The sequence below is a fragment of the Arachis ipaensis genome, chromosome B6 (assembly GCF_059453495.1).
Source record: "Arachis ipaensis isolate K30076 ecotype BB chromosome B6, ASM5945349v1, whole genome shotgun sequence".
Classification (NCBI taxonomy): Eukaryota; Viridiplantae; Streptophyta; class Magnoliopsida; order Fabales; family Fabaceae; genus Arachis; species Arachis ipaensis.
The window spans coordinates 32,925,204-32,936,989 of record NC_142441.1 but is presented as its reverse complement, the minus strand read 5'-3'; the positions used below and the strand labels follow the sequence as shown (position 1 = coordinate 32,936,989).

Here is an 11,786-nt window from a genome sequence, read left to right as displayed (position 1 = left end):
CAAACTTAAAAATTTTAAAATCAAGACACAAGGAAACTCAAGAACACTTTGAAGACTCACAAGAACACAAGAACATGAAGGAAGAACACCAAACTTAAAATTTTTAGAAAACCAAACCAAAATTTTCAAAAATCAAAGGGAAATCAACAAGAAAACACCAAACTTAAAGTTTGGCACAAGATTTAATAGAAAAAAATATTTTTGAAAAAGAAGATTTTGAAAAGAGTATAAAAGATTCTAACCCAATTACCAAGAACACAGATTAACGCTCTAGCCAAATGAGTTATGGGACCTTCAAAAATTTTAAGAAAGATTATTTTTGAAAACACCAAACTTAAAGTTTGGCACAGGATTTAATAGAAAAATTATTTTTGAAAAAGGTTTTTAAAAAAAAAATATGATAGCCAATTATCATGAACATAAACACCACGTTCTAAATAACTGAGCTATAAGTTTAAAGTATTTTAACAAGGGATAAATAATAAAAGACTCTAAACCAAAAAAAAAAAAAGAAAGATTTTTCCTAATCTAAGCAACAAAATAATCCGTCAGTTGTTCAAACACGAACAATCCCCGGCAACGGCGCCAAAAACTTGGTGCACGAATTGTGAATCACACTTTTCACAACGCGTACCACTAACCAGCAAGTGCACTAGGTCGTCCAAGTAATACCTTACGTGAGTAAGGGTCGAATCCCACGGAGATTGTTGGTTTGAAGCAATCTATGGTTATCTTGTAAATCTTAGTCAGGAAGTCAATTATGTTTATCAGTTGAATTGTGAATAACCAGTAGAGCATAAATTAAAAGTTACTTGTTGTGCAGTAATGGAGAATATGTTGGAGTTTTGGAGATGCCTTGTCCTCTGAATCTCTGCTTTCCTCTGTCTTCTGATTCACGCACGCACGTCCTCCTATGGCAAGCTGTGTGTTGGTGGATCACCGTTGTCAAGGGCTACCTTCCATCCTTCCAGTGAAAACTACGCTCACGCGCTCTGTCACAGCACGGCTAATCACCGGTTAGTTCTCGATCCGGTTGGAATAGGATTTACTGTCCTTTTGCGTCTGTCACTAACGCCCAGCCTTCAGGAGTTTGAAACTCGTCACAGTCATTCAATCATTGAATCCTACTCGGAATACCACAGACAAGGTTTAGACTTTCCGGATTCTCATGAATGCCGCCATCAGTTCTAGCTTATACCACGGAGATTCTGATTAAGGAATCTAAGAGATACTCATTCAGTCGGATATAGAACGGAGGTGGTTGTCAGGCACACGTTCATGGTTTGAGGAAGGTGATGAATGTCACGGGTCATCACCTTCATCACAGTTAAGCGCGAATGAACATCTTAGATAGGAACAAGCGTGTTTGAATGGAAAACAGAAATACTTGCATTAATTCATTGAGACACAGCAGAGCTCCTCACCCCCAACAATGGGGTTTAGAGACTCATGCCGTCAGAGAATACAAAGTTTAGATCTAAAATGTCATGAGATACAAAATAAGTCTCTAAAAGTTGTTTAAATACTAAACTAGTAGCCTAGGGTTACAAAATATGAGTGGACTATGATGGATGATGCAGAGATACACTTCTGGGGCCCACTTGGTGTGCTGGGAACCACTTGGTGTGTGCCGAGGCTGAGACTTTAAGCAATTCACGTGTGGAGGCCATTTGTGGAGTTGAACGCCAGTTTTTATGCCAGTTTGGGCGTTCAACTCCAGTTTTTTATCCTTTTCTGGCGCTGGACGCCAGAATTGGGTAGAGAACTGGCGTTGAACGCCAGTTTACGTCATCTATCCTTGTGCAAAGTATGGACTATTATGTATTGCTGGAAAGCCCTGGATGTCTACTTTCCAACGTAATTGGAAGCACGCCATTTCGAGTTCTGTAGCTCCAGAAAATCCACTTTGAGTGCAGGGAGGTCAGAATCCAACAGCATCAGCAGTCCTTTTTCAGCCTGAATCAGATTTTTGCTCAGCTCCTTCAATTTCAGCCAGAAAAATACCTGAAATTACAGAAAAACACACAACTCATAGTAAAGTCCAGAAATATGAATTTTTCCTAAAAACTACTAGGAATAGACTAAAAACTAACTAAAACATACTCTGAACTATATGAAATTATCCCCAAAAAGCGTATAAAATATCCGCTCATCAATCTGCCTGACTGAGATTTACAAGGTGACCATAGCTTGCTTCATACCAACAATCTCCGTGGGATTCGACCCTTACTCACGTAAGGTATTACTTGGACGACCCAGTGCACTTGCTAGTTAGTTGTATCGAAGTTGTGACAATTATGAATTAAGATCAAAGCACCAAGCTTTGGAGCCATTACCAGGATTTGTTCGAGCCTGGAGATCACAATTTCGTGCACCATTGCTCCTCCCTCAAAGCTCTTTGATCTTCTCTAATCTCATGGAGAATGATGGAGTGCTCTTGTTGAGGTCCATGAGTGGGCTCTCTTGTTTGCTCCATCCTCTTTCTAGTGATGGGCTTTTAAGATGAATCTCTCTATCTCCCATGACTCGGAGGTGGAAGCAATTGCCTTCCCTTTCCTCTTTCTAGAGGTTTCTCCGGCCTTAGGTGCCATTAATGGTTATGGAAAAACAAAAAAAGCAATGCTTTTTCCACACCAAACTTAAAAGGTTTGCTCGTCCTCGAGCAAAGGAGAAAGAATGAAGGAGAAGAAGAAGAAAATGGAGGAGATGGAGGTAGAGGGTGAAGTCGGCCAAGGGGGGTATCAGGTGTTTGTGAGAGAAAAGAGTTTTGAAATTGAAGGTAGGTGGTGTTTTGAAGGTGATTGGTGAAGGGTATTTGGGGAAGAGGGTAAGATTTGATAGCTGAAGGGTATTTGGGGAAGAGTGTTGTGAAAAGGTGTGAAGAAGAGAGAAGAAGAGGTGGGGATCCTGTGGGGTCCACAAATCCTGAGGGGTCAAGGACTTATCATCGCTGCTCTATTTAGGCGTGCAAAGCGCCCTTAGAGTGCAATTCTGGCGTTAAACGCCAGATTGCTGCTTGTTTCTGGCGTTTAACGCCAGCTTTTCTCCCTTTCTTGGCGTTTAACGCCAACTTGATGCCCTGTTCTGGCATTAAACGCCAGACTGGTGCCTGTTTCTGGCATTAAACGCCAGTCTGGTGCCTGTTTCTGGCGTTAAACGCCAGTCTGGTGCCTGTTTCTGGCGTTAAACGCCCAGAATGGTGCCAGACTGGGCGTTTAACACCCATTCTGCCACTTTTACTGGCGTTTAAACGCCAGTAAGCTCTTTCTCCACGGTGAGCTATTTTTAATGCTATTTTTTATTCTGTTTTTTATTTTTCAATTGTTTTTGTGACTTCACATGATCATCAACCTAAAGAAAACATAAAATAACAATGGAAATAAGTAGATATAATTAAATAACATTGGGTTGCCTCCCAACAAGCGCTTCTTTAATGTCAATAGCTTGACAGTGAGCTCTCATGGAGCCTCACAGATAATCAGAGCAAGGTTGGGGCCTCTCAACACCAAACTTAGAGTTTGGTTGTGGCCTTTCAACACCAAACTTAGAGTTTGGTTGTGGCCTCCCAACACCAAACTTAGAGTTTGAATGTGGGGGGTTTTGTTTGACTCTGTATTGAGAGAATCTTTTCATGCTTCCTCTCCATGGTTACAGAAGGAGAACCTTGAGTGTTGAATACAAGGTAGTCCTCATTCAACTTAAGGACCAACTCTCCTCTGTCAACATCAATCACAGATTTTGCTGTGGCTAGGAAGGATTTGCCAAGGATGATGGATTCATCCTCATCCTTTCCAGTGTCTAGGATTATGAAATCAGCAGGGATGTAAAGGCCTTCAACCTTCACTAGCACGTCCTCTACTAGTCCATAAGCCTGTTTCATTGATTTGTCTGCCATCTCTAGTGAGATTCTTGCAGCTTGTACCTCAAAGATTCCCAGTTTCTCCATTACAGAGAGGGGCATGAGGTTTATCCCTGACCCCAGGTCACATAGAGCCTTCTCAAATGTCATGGTGCCTATGGTACAAGGTATGAAGAATTTTTCGGGATCCGATTTCTTCTAAGGTAATGTCTGCCTCATTAATGCATTCAGTTCATTGGTGAACAAGGGGGGTTCATCCTCCCAAGTCTCAGTACCAAATAACTTGGTATTCAGCTTCATGATTGCTCCTAAATATATAGCAACTTGCTCTTTAGTGATGTCTTCATCCTCTTCAGAGGAAGAATATTCATCAGAGCTCATGAATGGCAGAAGAAAGTTTAATGGAATCTCTATGGTCCCAGTATGAGCCTCAGATTCCTTTGGTTCCTCAAAGGGAAATTCCTTTATGTCCAGAGGACGTCCCATGAGGCTTTCCTCATTGAGACTCACGTCCTCCTCACTCTCTCTAGGTTCGGCCATGTTGGTCATGGTTATGGCCTTCCACTCTCTCATGGAATTTTCTTCTGTATTGCTTGGGAGAGTACTGGGAGGAGTTTCAGTAATCTTCTTACTCAGCTGACCCACATGTGCCTCCAAATCTCTAATGGAGGATCTTGTTTCATTCATGAAACTTAGTGTGGTCTTGGATAGATCAGAGACTATGGTTGCCAGGCCAAAATGGCTCTGTACAGAATTCTCTGTCTGTTGCTGAGAAGATGATGGAAAAGGTTTGCTATTGCCAAACCTGTTTCTTCCACCATTGTTATTATTGAAGCCTTGATTAGGCTTCTTTTGATCCTTCCATGAGAAATTTAGATGATTTCTCCATGAAGGATTATAGGTGTTTCCATAGGGTTCTCCCATGTAATTCACCTCGGCCATTGCAGGGTTCTCAGGATCATAAGCTTCTTCTTCAAAAGATGCTTCTTTAGTACTGTTGGATGTAGCTTGCAATCCATTTAGACTCTGAGAAATCATATTAACTTGCTGAGTCAATATTTTGTTCTGAGCCAATATGGCATTCAGAGTGTCAATTTCAAGAACTCCTTTCTTCTGAGTTGTCCCATTATTCACAGGATTTCTTTCAGAAGTGTACATGAATTGGTTATTTGCAACCATTTCAATGAGTTCCTGAGCTTCTTCAGGCATCTTCTTTAGATGAAGAAATCCACCTACAGAGTTGTCCAATGACATCTTGGACAGTTCAAATAGACCATCATAGAATATGCATATGATGCTCCATTCTGAAAGCATGCCAGAAGGACATCTTCTAATCAACTACTTGTATCTTTTCCAAGCTTCATAGAGGGATTCACCTTCCTTCTGTCTGAAGGTCTGGACTTCCACTCTAAGCTTACTCAATTTTTGAGGTGGAAAGAACTTTACCAAGAAGGCATTGACCAGCTTTTTCCAAGAGTTCATGCTGTCCTTAGGTTGTGAGTCCAACAATGTCCTAGCTCTGTCTCTTACAGTAAAAGGAAAAAGCATAAGTTTGTAGACCTCAGGGTCAACTCCATGAGTCTTAACAGTGTCACAGATTTATAAGAACTCAGCTAAAAACTGATGAGGATCTTCCAATGGAAGCCCATGATACTTGCAATTCTGCTGCATTAGAGAAACTAATTGAGGCTTAAGCTCAAAGTTGTTTGCTCCAATTGCAGGAATTGAGATGCTCCTTCCATAGAAGTCAGAAGAGGGTGCAATAAAGTCACTAAGCATCTTCCTTGCATCTCCACCATTGTTGTTGGGTTCGACCATGTCTCCTTCTTTTTCGAAAATTTCTGTCAGGTCCTCTCCAGAAGGTTGTGCTTTAGCTTCTCTTAGTTTTCTCTTAAGAGTCCTTTCAGGTTCAGGATCAGCTTCAATAAGAATGTCTTTATCCCTGTTCCTGCTCATATGAAAAAAGAAGAGAACAGAAAAGAAGAGGAATCCTCTATGTCACAGTATAGAGATTCTTTTATGTGAGTAGAAGAAGAGAAGAATAGAAGAAGGAGAAGAGAAAAATTCGAACACAGAGAAAAAGAGGGGTTCGAATTATGAGTAGAAGAGGGGTGTTAGTAGATAAATAAATAAATAGAGCGAGATGAGAGGGAGAGTTTTCGAAAATAATTAAAAAGAAAAGGAAAATATTTTTGTTTTTATTTAAAAATCAGTTATAATTCGAAAATTAAAAAGTGAAATAAAATAAAATTTGAAAAAGATAAGAAATAGTAATTAATTTATTTACTTTTCAAATTTTTAGAGAAAAGATATGGTTGAAATAGAAAACTTTTAAAATCAAATAAAAAGTCAAGTAGTTAATTGAAAAAGATTTGAAAATCGATTTTGAAAAGATAAGAAGTTAGAAAAGATTTTGAAATCAAATTTTGAAAAAGATATGATTGAAAGATATGATTGAAAATCATTTTAAAAAAAAAGATTTGAAAAGGAAATTAAAAAGATTTGATTTTTGAAATTAAAGTTGATTACTTGACTAATAAAAAATTAAAAGATATGATTTTAGAATTTAAAGATTGAACCTTTCTTAATAGGCAAGTAACAACTTGAGAATTTTGAATCTAAACATTAAATGTTAGTAGTAATTTCGAAAATTATGAAACAAAATTAAGAAAAAGATTTTGAAAATTGATTTTGAAAATTTTAAAAAATAGTAAAAAAATATGAAAAAGATTTGATTTTTGAAAAATATTTGAAAAAGATAAAATTTTTAAATTGAAATTTTGACTTGACTAACAAGAAACAACCAAATTTTAAAACTTTTTGACTAAGTCAATCCAAAATTTCAAAATTTATGAGAAGAATAAGGGAAAGATATTTTTTTATTTTTGAATTTTTATGAGAAAAGAGAAAAACATAAAAATGATGCAAAACATAAAAATTATGAATTAAAACAAGAAAAATATGCAAGAACACTTTGAATGTCAAGATGAACACCAAGAACACTTTGAAGATCATGATGAACATCAAGAACATGTTTTTTTTTTGAAAATTTTTAAGAAAAGACACACACGCAAGACGCCAAACTTAGAAATTTTCAATGTTTAGACACTAACAAATTGAAAATGCATATGAAAAATAAGAAAAGACACAAAACATGAAAATGCAAAGATCAAACGAAGAAATTCATCAAGAACAACTTGAAGATCATGAAGAACATAATGCATGTTTTTTTTCGAAAATTTAAAGATAAATTAAAATATGCAATTGACACCAAACTTAAAATTTGACACAAGACTCAAACAAGAAACACAAGATATTTTTGGTTTTTATGATTTTATTAAATTTTTTTGTATTTTTTGAAAATTATTTTGAAAAAGAAAATAAAGAAATTCAAAATTTTTTTATACGAATTCCAGGAATCATGCAATGTTAGTCTAAAGCTTCAGTCTAAAAAGATTAGACATGGCTAGCCAAGCTTCAGCAGGACATTACATACAACAGCCAAATTCATGGGAATCAATTAGCTCCGGTGATGATAAAAGCATCATCTGAAACTCTAGAATTCATTCTTAAAAATTCTGAAGTCATAGAATAATTTATTTTTTTTGAATAATTTTTTCAAAAATAAAAAGAATAAAAACAAAAAGCTTGAAATTAAAATAAAAAGAATGATTTTTAAAATCCATTGATCCTTTTGCGTCTGTCACTACGCCCAACACTTGCGAGTTTGAAGCTCGTCACAGTCATCCCTTCCCAGATCCTACTCGGAATACCACAGACAAGGTTTAGACTTTTCGGATCTCAGGAATGGCCGCCAATAATTCTAGTCTATACCACGAAGACTCTGATCGTGAACCAGGAGGCTAAGAGATATGCATTCAAGCTTGTTTTCATGTAGAACGGAAGTGTTTGTCAGGCACGCGTTCATAAGTGAGAATGGTGATGTGTGTCACTTGATCATCACATTCATCATGTTCTTGTGTGCGAATGAATATCTTAGAATAAGAATAAGCTTGAGTTGAATAGAAAAACAATAGTACTTTGCATTAATTCATGAGGAACAGCAGAGCTCCACACCTTAATCTATGGGGTGTAGAAACTCCACCGTTGAAAATACATAAGTGAAAGGTCTAGGCATGGCCGTGAGGCCAGCCTCCAAACGTGTACAATGATCTATGATAGCATAAAACTCATCTAAGATGGTCTAAGGACTAAACGTCCAAAGATGTAAAATAAGTCTCTAAAAGTAGTTTTTATACTAAACTAGTAGCTAGGGTTACAGAAAATAAGTAACTAAGTGCAGATAGTGCAGAAATCCACTTCCGGGACCCACTTGGTGTGTGCTTGGGCTGAGTATTGAAGCTTTCACATGTAGAGACTCTTCTTGGAGTTAAACGTCAGCTTTGGTGCCAGTTTGGGCGTTTAACTCCAGCTTGTAACTCAGTTCTGGCGTTTAATTAACACCAGAATAGGGTAGAAGGTGGGCGTTCAAACGCCAGTTTGCATTATCAAAACTCGGACAAAGTATGACTATTATATATTTTTAGAAATCACAGAATTTATACTTTCCAACGCAATTGAGAGTGCACCAATTGGGTTTCTGTAGCTCCAGAAAATCTATTTTGACTGCAGGGAGGTCAGAATCCAACAGCATGTGCAGTCCTTTCAGCCTCTGAATCAGATTTTTGCTCAGGTCCCTCAATTTCAGCCAGAAAATACCTGAAATCATAGAAAAATACACAAACTCATAGTAGAGTCCAGAAATGTAAATTTTGCTTGAAAACTAATAAAAATATACTAAAAAGTAGTTAGATCCTACTAAAAACTACCTAAAAACAATGCCAAAAAGCGTATAAATTATCCGCTCATCATTTATCCCTATACTTGTTGTTTTGTCAGGGTTGTCTCTAATTTTTATCTCTTCTATTTTGCCTTCTGGATGGGGTCATAGTTCTTCTCGAACTCAGACTCCACCTAACTCAATTGTATTGACTTCTCTGCCTCCTGAGCTGCCTTACAAACTGAGGCTCTCATTATAGCATTTTCTTGCTAGCCTTTGATCTCCTTTAATTGTGGTAACTCCTTCAGGTATGGGAAACTTCATGCAGATATGTGGGGTGCAAACGGCAGCTGCAAGTCGGTTCAGGGTTGTCCGACCTATTAGGGCATTATATGCTAAATTTTCGTTGACCACAATGAGATGTAACCCAGAGGTCGGATCGTGGTATCTCCCAGTCTAAAGAGGCTGTTTGGGTATGTCCTTAGATCTTTTTCCTCTAACCCGAGCTTGTCAAAGGCAGGCTTAAACAGGATATCTGCCGAGCTGTCTTGATCTACCAAAGTCCGGTATAGGTTAGCGTTTGCTAGGATCATAGTTATTACAACTGGTTCATCGTGCCCAGATATTATTCCCTGAGCATCTTCTTTAATGAAGGAGATGGTGGGTAAGTCTAGTAATCGATCGTCCTGTTTGACTTGATATACTTCCTTGAGCTGTCTTTTCCGCGAGGATTTTGATATTCCTCCTCCCGTAAATCCACCATTGATCATATGTATATATCATTCAGGGGTGTGTGGAGGGCGTTTTGGTCGTCCTCCTTCTTCATCCCTTCTTCTCTTTCTCAGGTCGTTCGACCTGTCTGCCAGGTATCTATTAAGGTGGCCTTCCCTGGCTAGCTTTTCGATGACATTCTTGAGATTGTAGCATTCATTAGTAGAGTGCCCGTATAGCTTATGATACTCACAATATTCAGTCCAACTTTTGGCTTTCTTATGCTTAATCAAACGGGGAGGCAGAAGCTTCTCTGTGTGGCATATATCTCCTTGTAGGCGACTAGGGAAACTCTTAGAGGGGTGTAGTTGTGGTACTCTTGAGGCTTTTCCACACTTTGCTCTTATTTCTTCTTGGATTCCCTTTCTTTGTCCTTGCTTGGATAGTAGAATAGGTTGAATCGAAGGGGAGGTTCTCTAAGTAGGGAGTTTTCTTCCATGTTAATATATTTTTTTGCCCTTTCTTGGATCTCATTCAGAGAAGTTGGGTATCTTTTGGATATTGATTGAGAGAATGGTACTTCTTTGAGGCCATTGACCAGACCCATAATTATAGCTTCAATTGGTAGATTCTGAATTTCCAAGAAAGCTTTGTTGAATCTTTCTATGTAGTCGCGAAGGGTCTCCCCTACCTCTTGCTTTACTCCTAGCAGGCTAGGGGTGTGCTTCGTTTTGCCTTTCTGGTCCCTATAGTTTTGTAAAATTTTCAATTAGGTCCATATACTTTTTTTCTTTTTAATTGGGTCCCTGTACAAATTTTTTTTCCAATTAAGTCCCTTTTAGTAGTAATTAGCTTAATTTTACAGGGACCCAACTAAAAAAAATTGGTACAGGGACCTAAATAAAAGGAAAAAAAGTGTATGGACCCAATTAAAAAAAAAATTGGTGCAAGGACTCAATTAAAAGAAAAAAAGTATAGGGACTTAATTGAAAATTTTGCGAAACTATAGGGACCAGCAGAATAATTAAACCAAAAATTTTTTGGCCAGATCGTCAAAGCTAGTGACCGACCTGGGTGGCAGACTGTCAAACCATTTCATTACGACCTTGGTTAAAGTAGTTGGGAAGGCTTTGCAACGAGTGGCGTCAGAGGCGTCGGCCAAGTACATTTGACTTCTAAAGTTACTAAGATGGTGCCTCGGGTCGGACGTTCCATCATAGAGGTCCATGTCGGGCGATTTGAAGTTCCTAGGAACTTTAGCCTTCATGATGTTTTCTGTGAACGGATCTTGCCCTCTATCTTCTGGAGCTTTTCTTCTAGCTCCCTACCTCTTTTTACTTCTCTTCTCAATTCCCGTTCAGCCTCTCGTTGTCGCTGGGCCTCGTGTTCGAGCTGTCTCAAGCGATCTTGCTGTCCATGGACCATGTTCAATATCTCGGTCACGTGAGGATGATCTTCGTACCCGGGGTGGTGTACTTCAGAATGGATCCTCCTTGGATGAGGGTTTCCCGAAGGCCCTTCTCCGTGGGGTCCTTCCATATGTTGTGGTAGAGGGAGAGCACGACGGCGTGATCTTCTGGCTGAGCTTCTTGCTCAGGTTTGGATGCAGCGTGACCGTCCTCTTATTGGTTGTCCACCATGGTTGTGGGATGATTTCCAGGACTCCAGAAATGACACCAATGTTCTGAGGGTTAATTGAAACATTGATTTGGGCTTGAACGTGAGGTCCAGGTCCCTTTGAGTGGCAGCATCCGACCTCTTTGGTGCCGAGGTACGAATATTATCTGAGCCTTAACTCTCAGGGAACCTTCATTCCCAGGAATACAAGACGCATTAAAGATAGAGAGAATTCAAGATAATCATATGGGTTGCTAAACCCACTCTTAAGAAAGACACGAGCTTTAGGAAGGACTTCATACCACTCCATCTAATGCAATCCTTTTCTACTCTTTTCTCTTTTTCTTGAGGACAAGCAAAGTATTAAGTTTGGTGTTGTGATGCATTCACATCTTTAGTGTTTTTCCTTCATGATTTCATTCAATTAGCCAAAGATTCTTATAAAATAATCAATCATTTCATGATTAATTGAGAAATACTTTGATTAGTTTGTATTCATCATTTATAGGAGAATTTGGAAGGAAATTGGCAAAGAACAAAGAGAAAAAGAGGCTAGGAGTCATCAAACACAAGAAGCACATGAAAATGGAGCAAACAGAGAGCTCTCTGGACTAAATAGAAAGCTCCCTGGAAACAACCCACAATGGCCGTGCGACGTGGTAGACAAGGCATACCACATTGGGGAATAAAAGGGTGCCATGCATACGCATGACCTCATTTCAACGTGGGATGTAGAATCACAGCCGTGGCACGCCTGAGGCAAGACAGAGAGCAAAAATTGGGATGTGAAAGGCAACGTGAGATGTGAAGACATAGCCG

The 11,786-nt window shown here is 38.7% G+C and overlaps 1 protein-coding gene and 1 non-coding gene across 2 annotated transcripts; one reads left to right on the top strand and one right to left on the bottom strand.

The window, feature by feature from the left end:
* Positions 1-5,171: 5,171 nt before the first annotated feature.
* LOC148555077 (small nucleolar RNA R71) lies at positions 5,172-5,275 on the top strand. The gene has a single exon (XR_015887681.1). It is a non-coding gene; the product is annotated as a small nucleolar RNA R71 (small nucleolar RNA).
* A 4,478-nt stretch (positions 5,276-9,753) lies between these two features.
* Positions 9,754-10,578, bottom strand: LOC148555076 (uncharacterized). Its single transcript, XM_088490594.1, has 2 exons — positions 10,421-10,578; positions 9,754-10,096 (listed from the first exon to the last, which is right to left on the bottom strand). Exons 1-2 carry the CDS (start codon positions 10,576-10,578, stop codon positions 9,754-9,756), a joined length of 501 nt encoding a protein of 166 aa, XP_088346720.1.
* Between the last annotated feature and the right edge of the window lie 1,208 nt (positions 10,579-11,786).

Excerpts from the sequence above, each read along its gene's own strand:
- LOC148555076 (XM_088490594.1), bottom strand. The coding sequence starts at position 10,578 with ATGGACCTCTATGATGGAACGTCCGACCCGAGGCACCATCTTAGTAAC. Across the intron at positions 10,097-10,420 it reads TTTGACAGTCTGCCACCCAG|GGACCAGAAAGGCAAAACGA; the intron begins GTCGGTCACTAG and ends ACAAAACTATAG.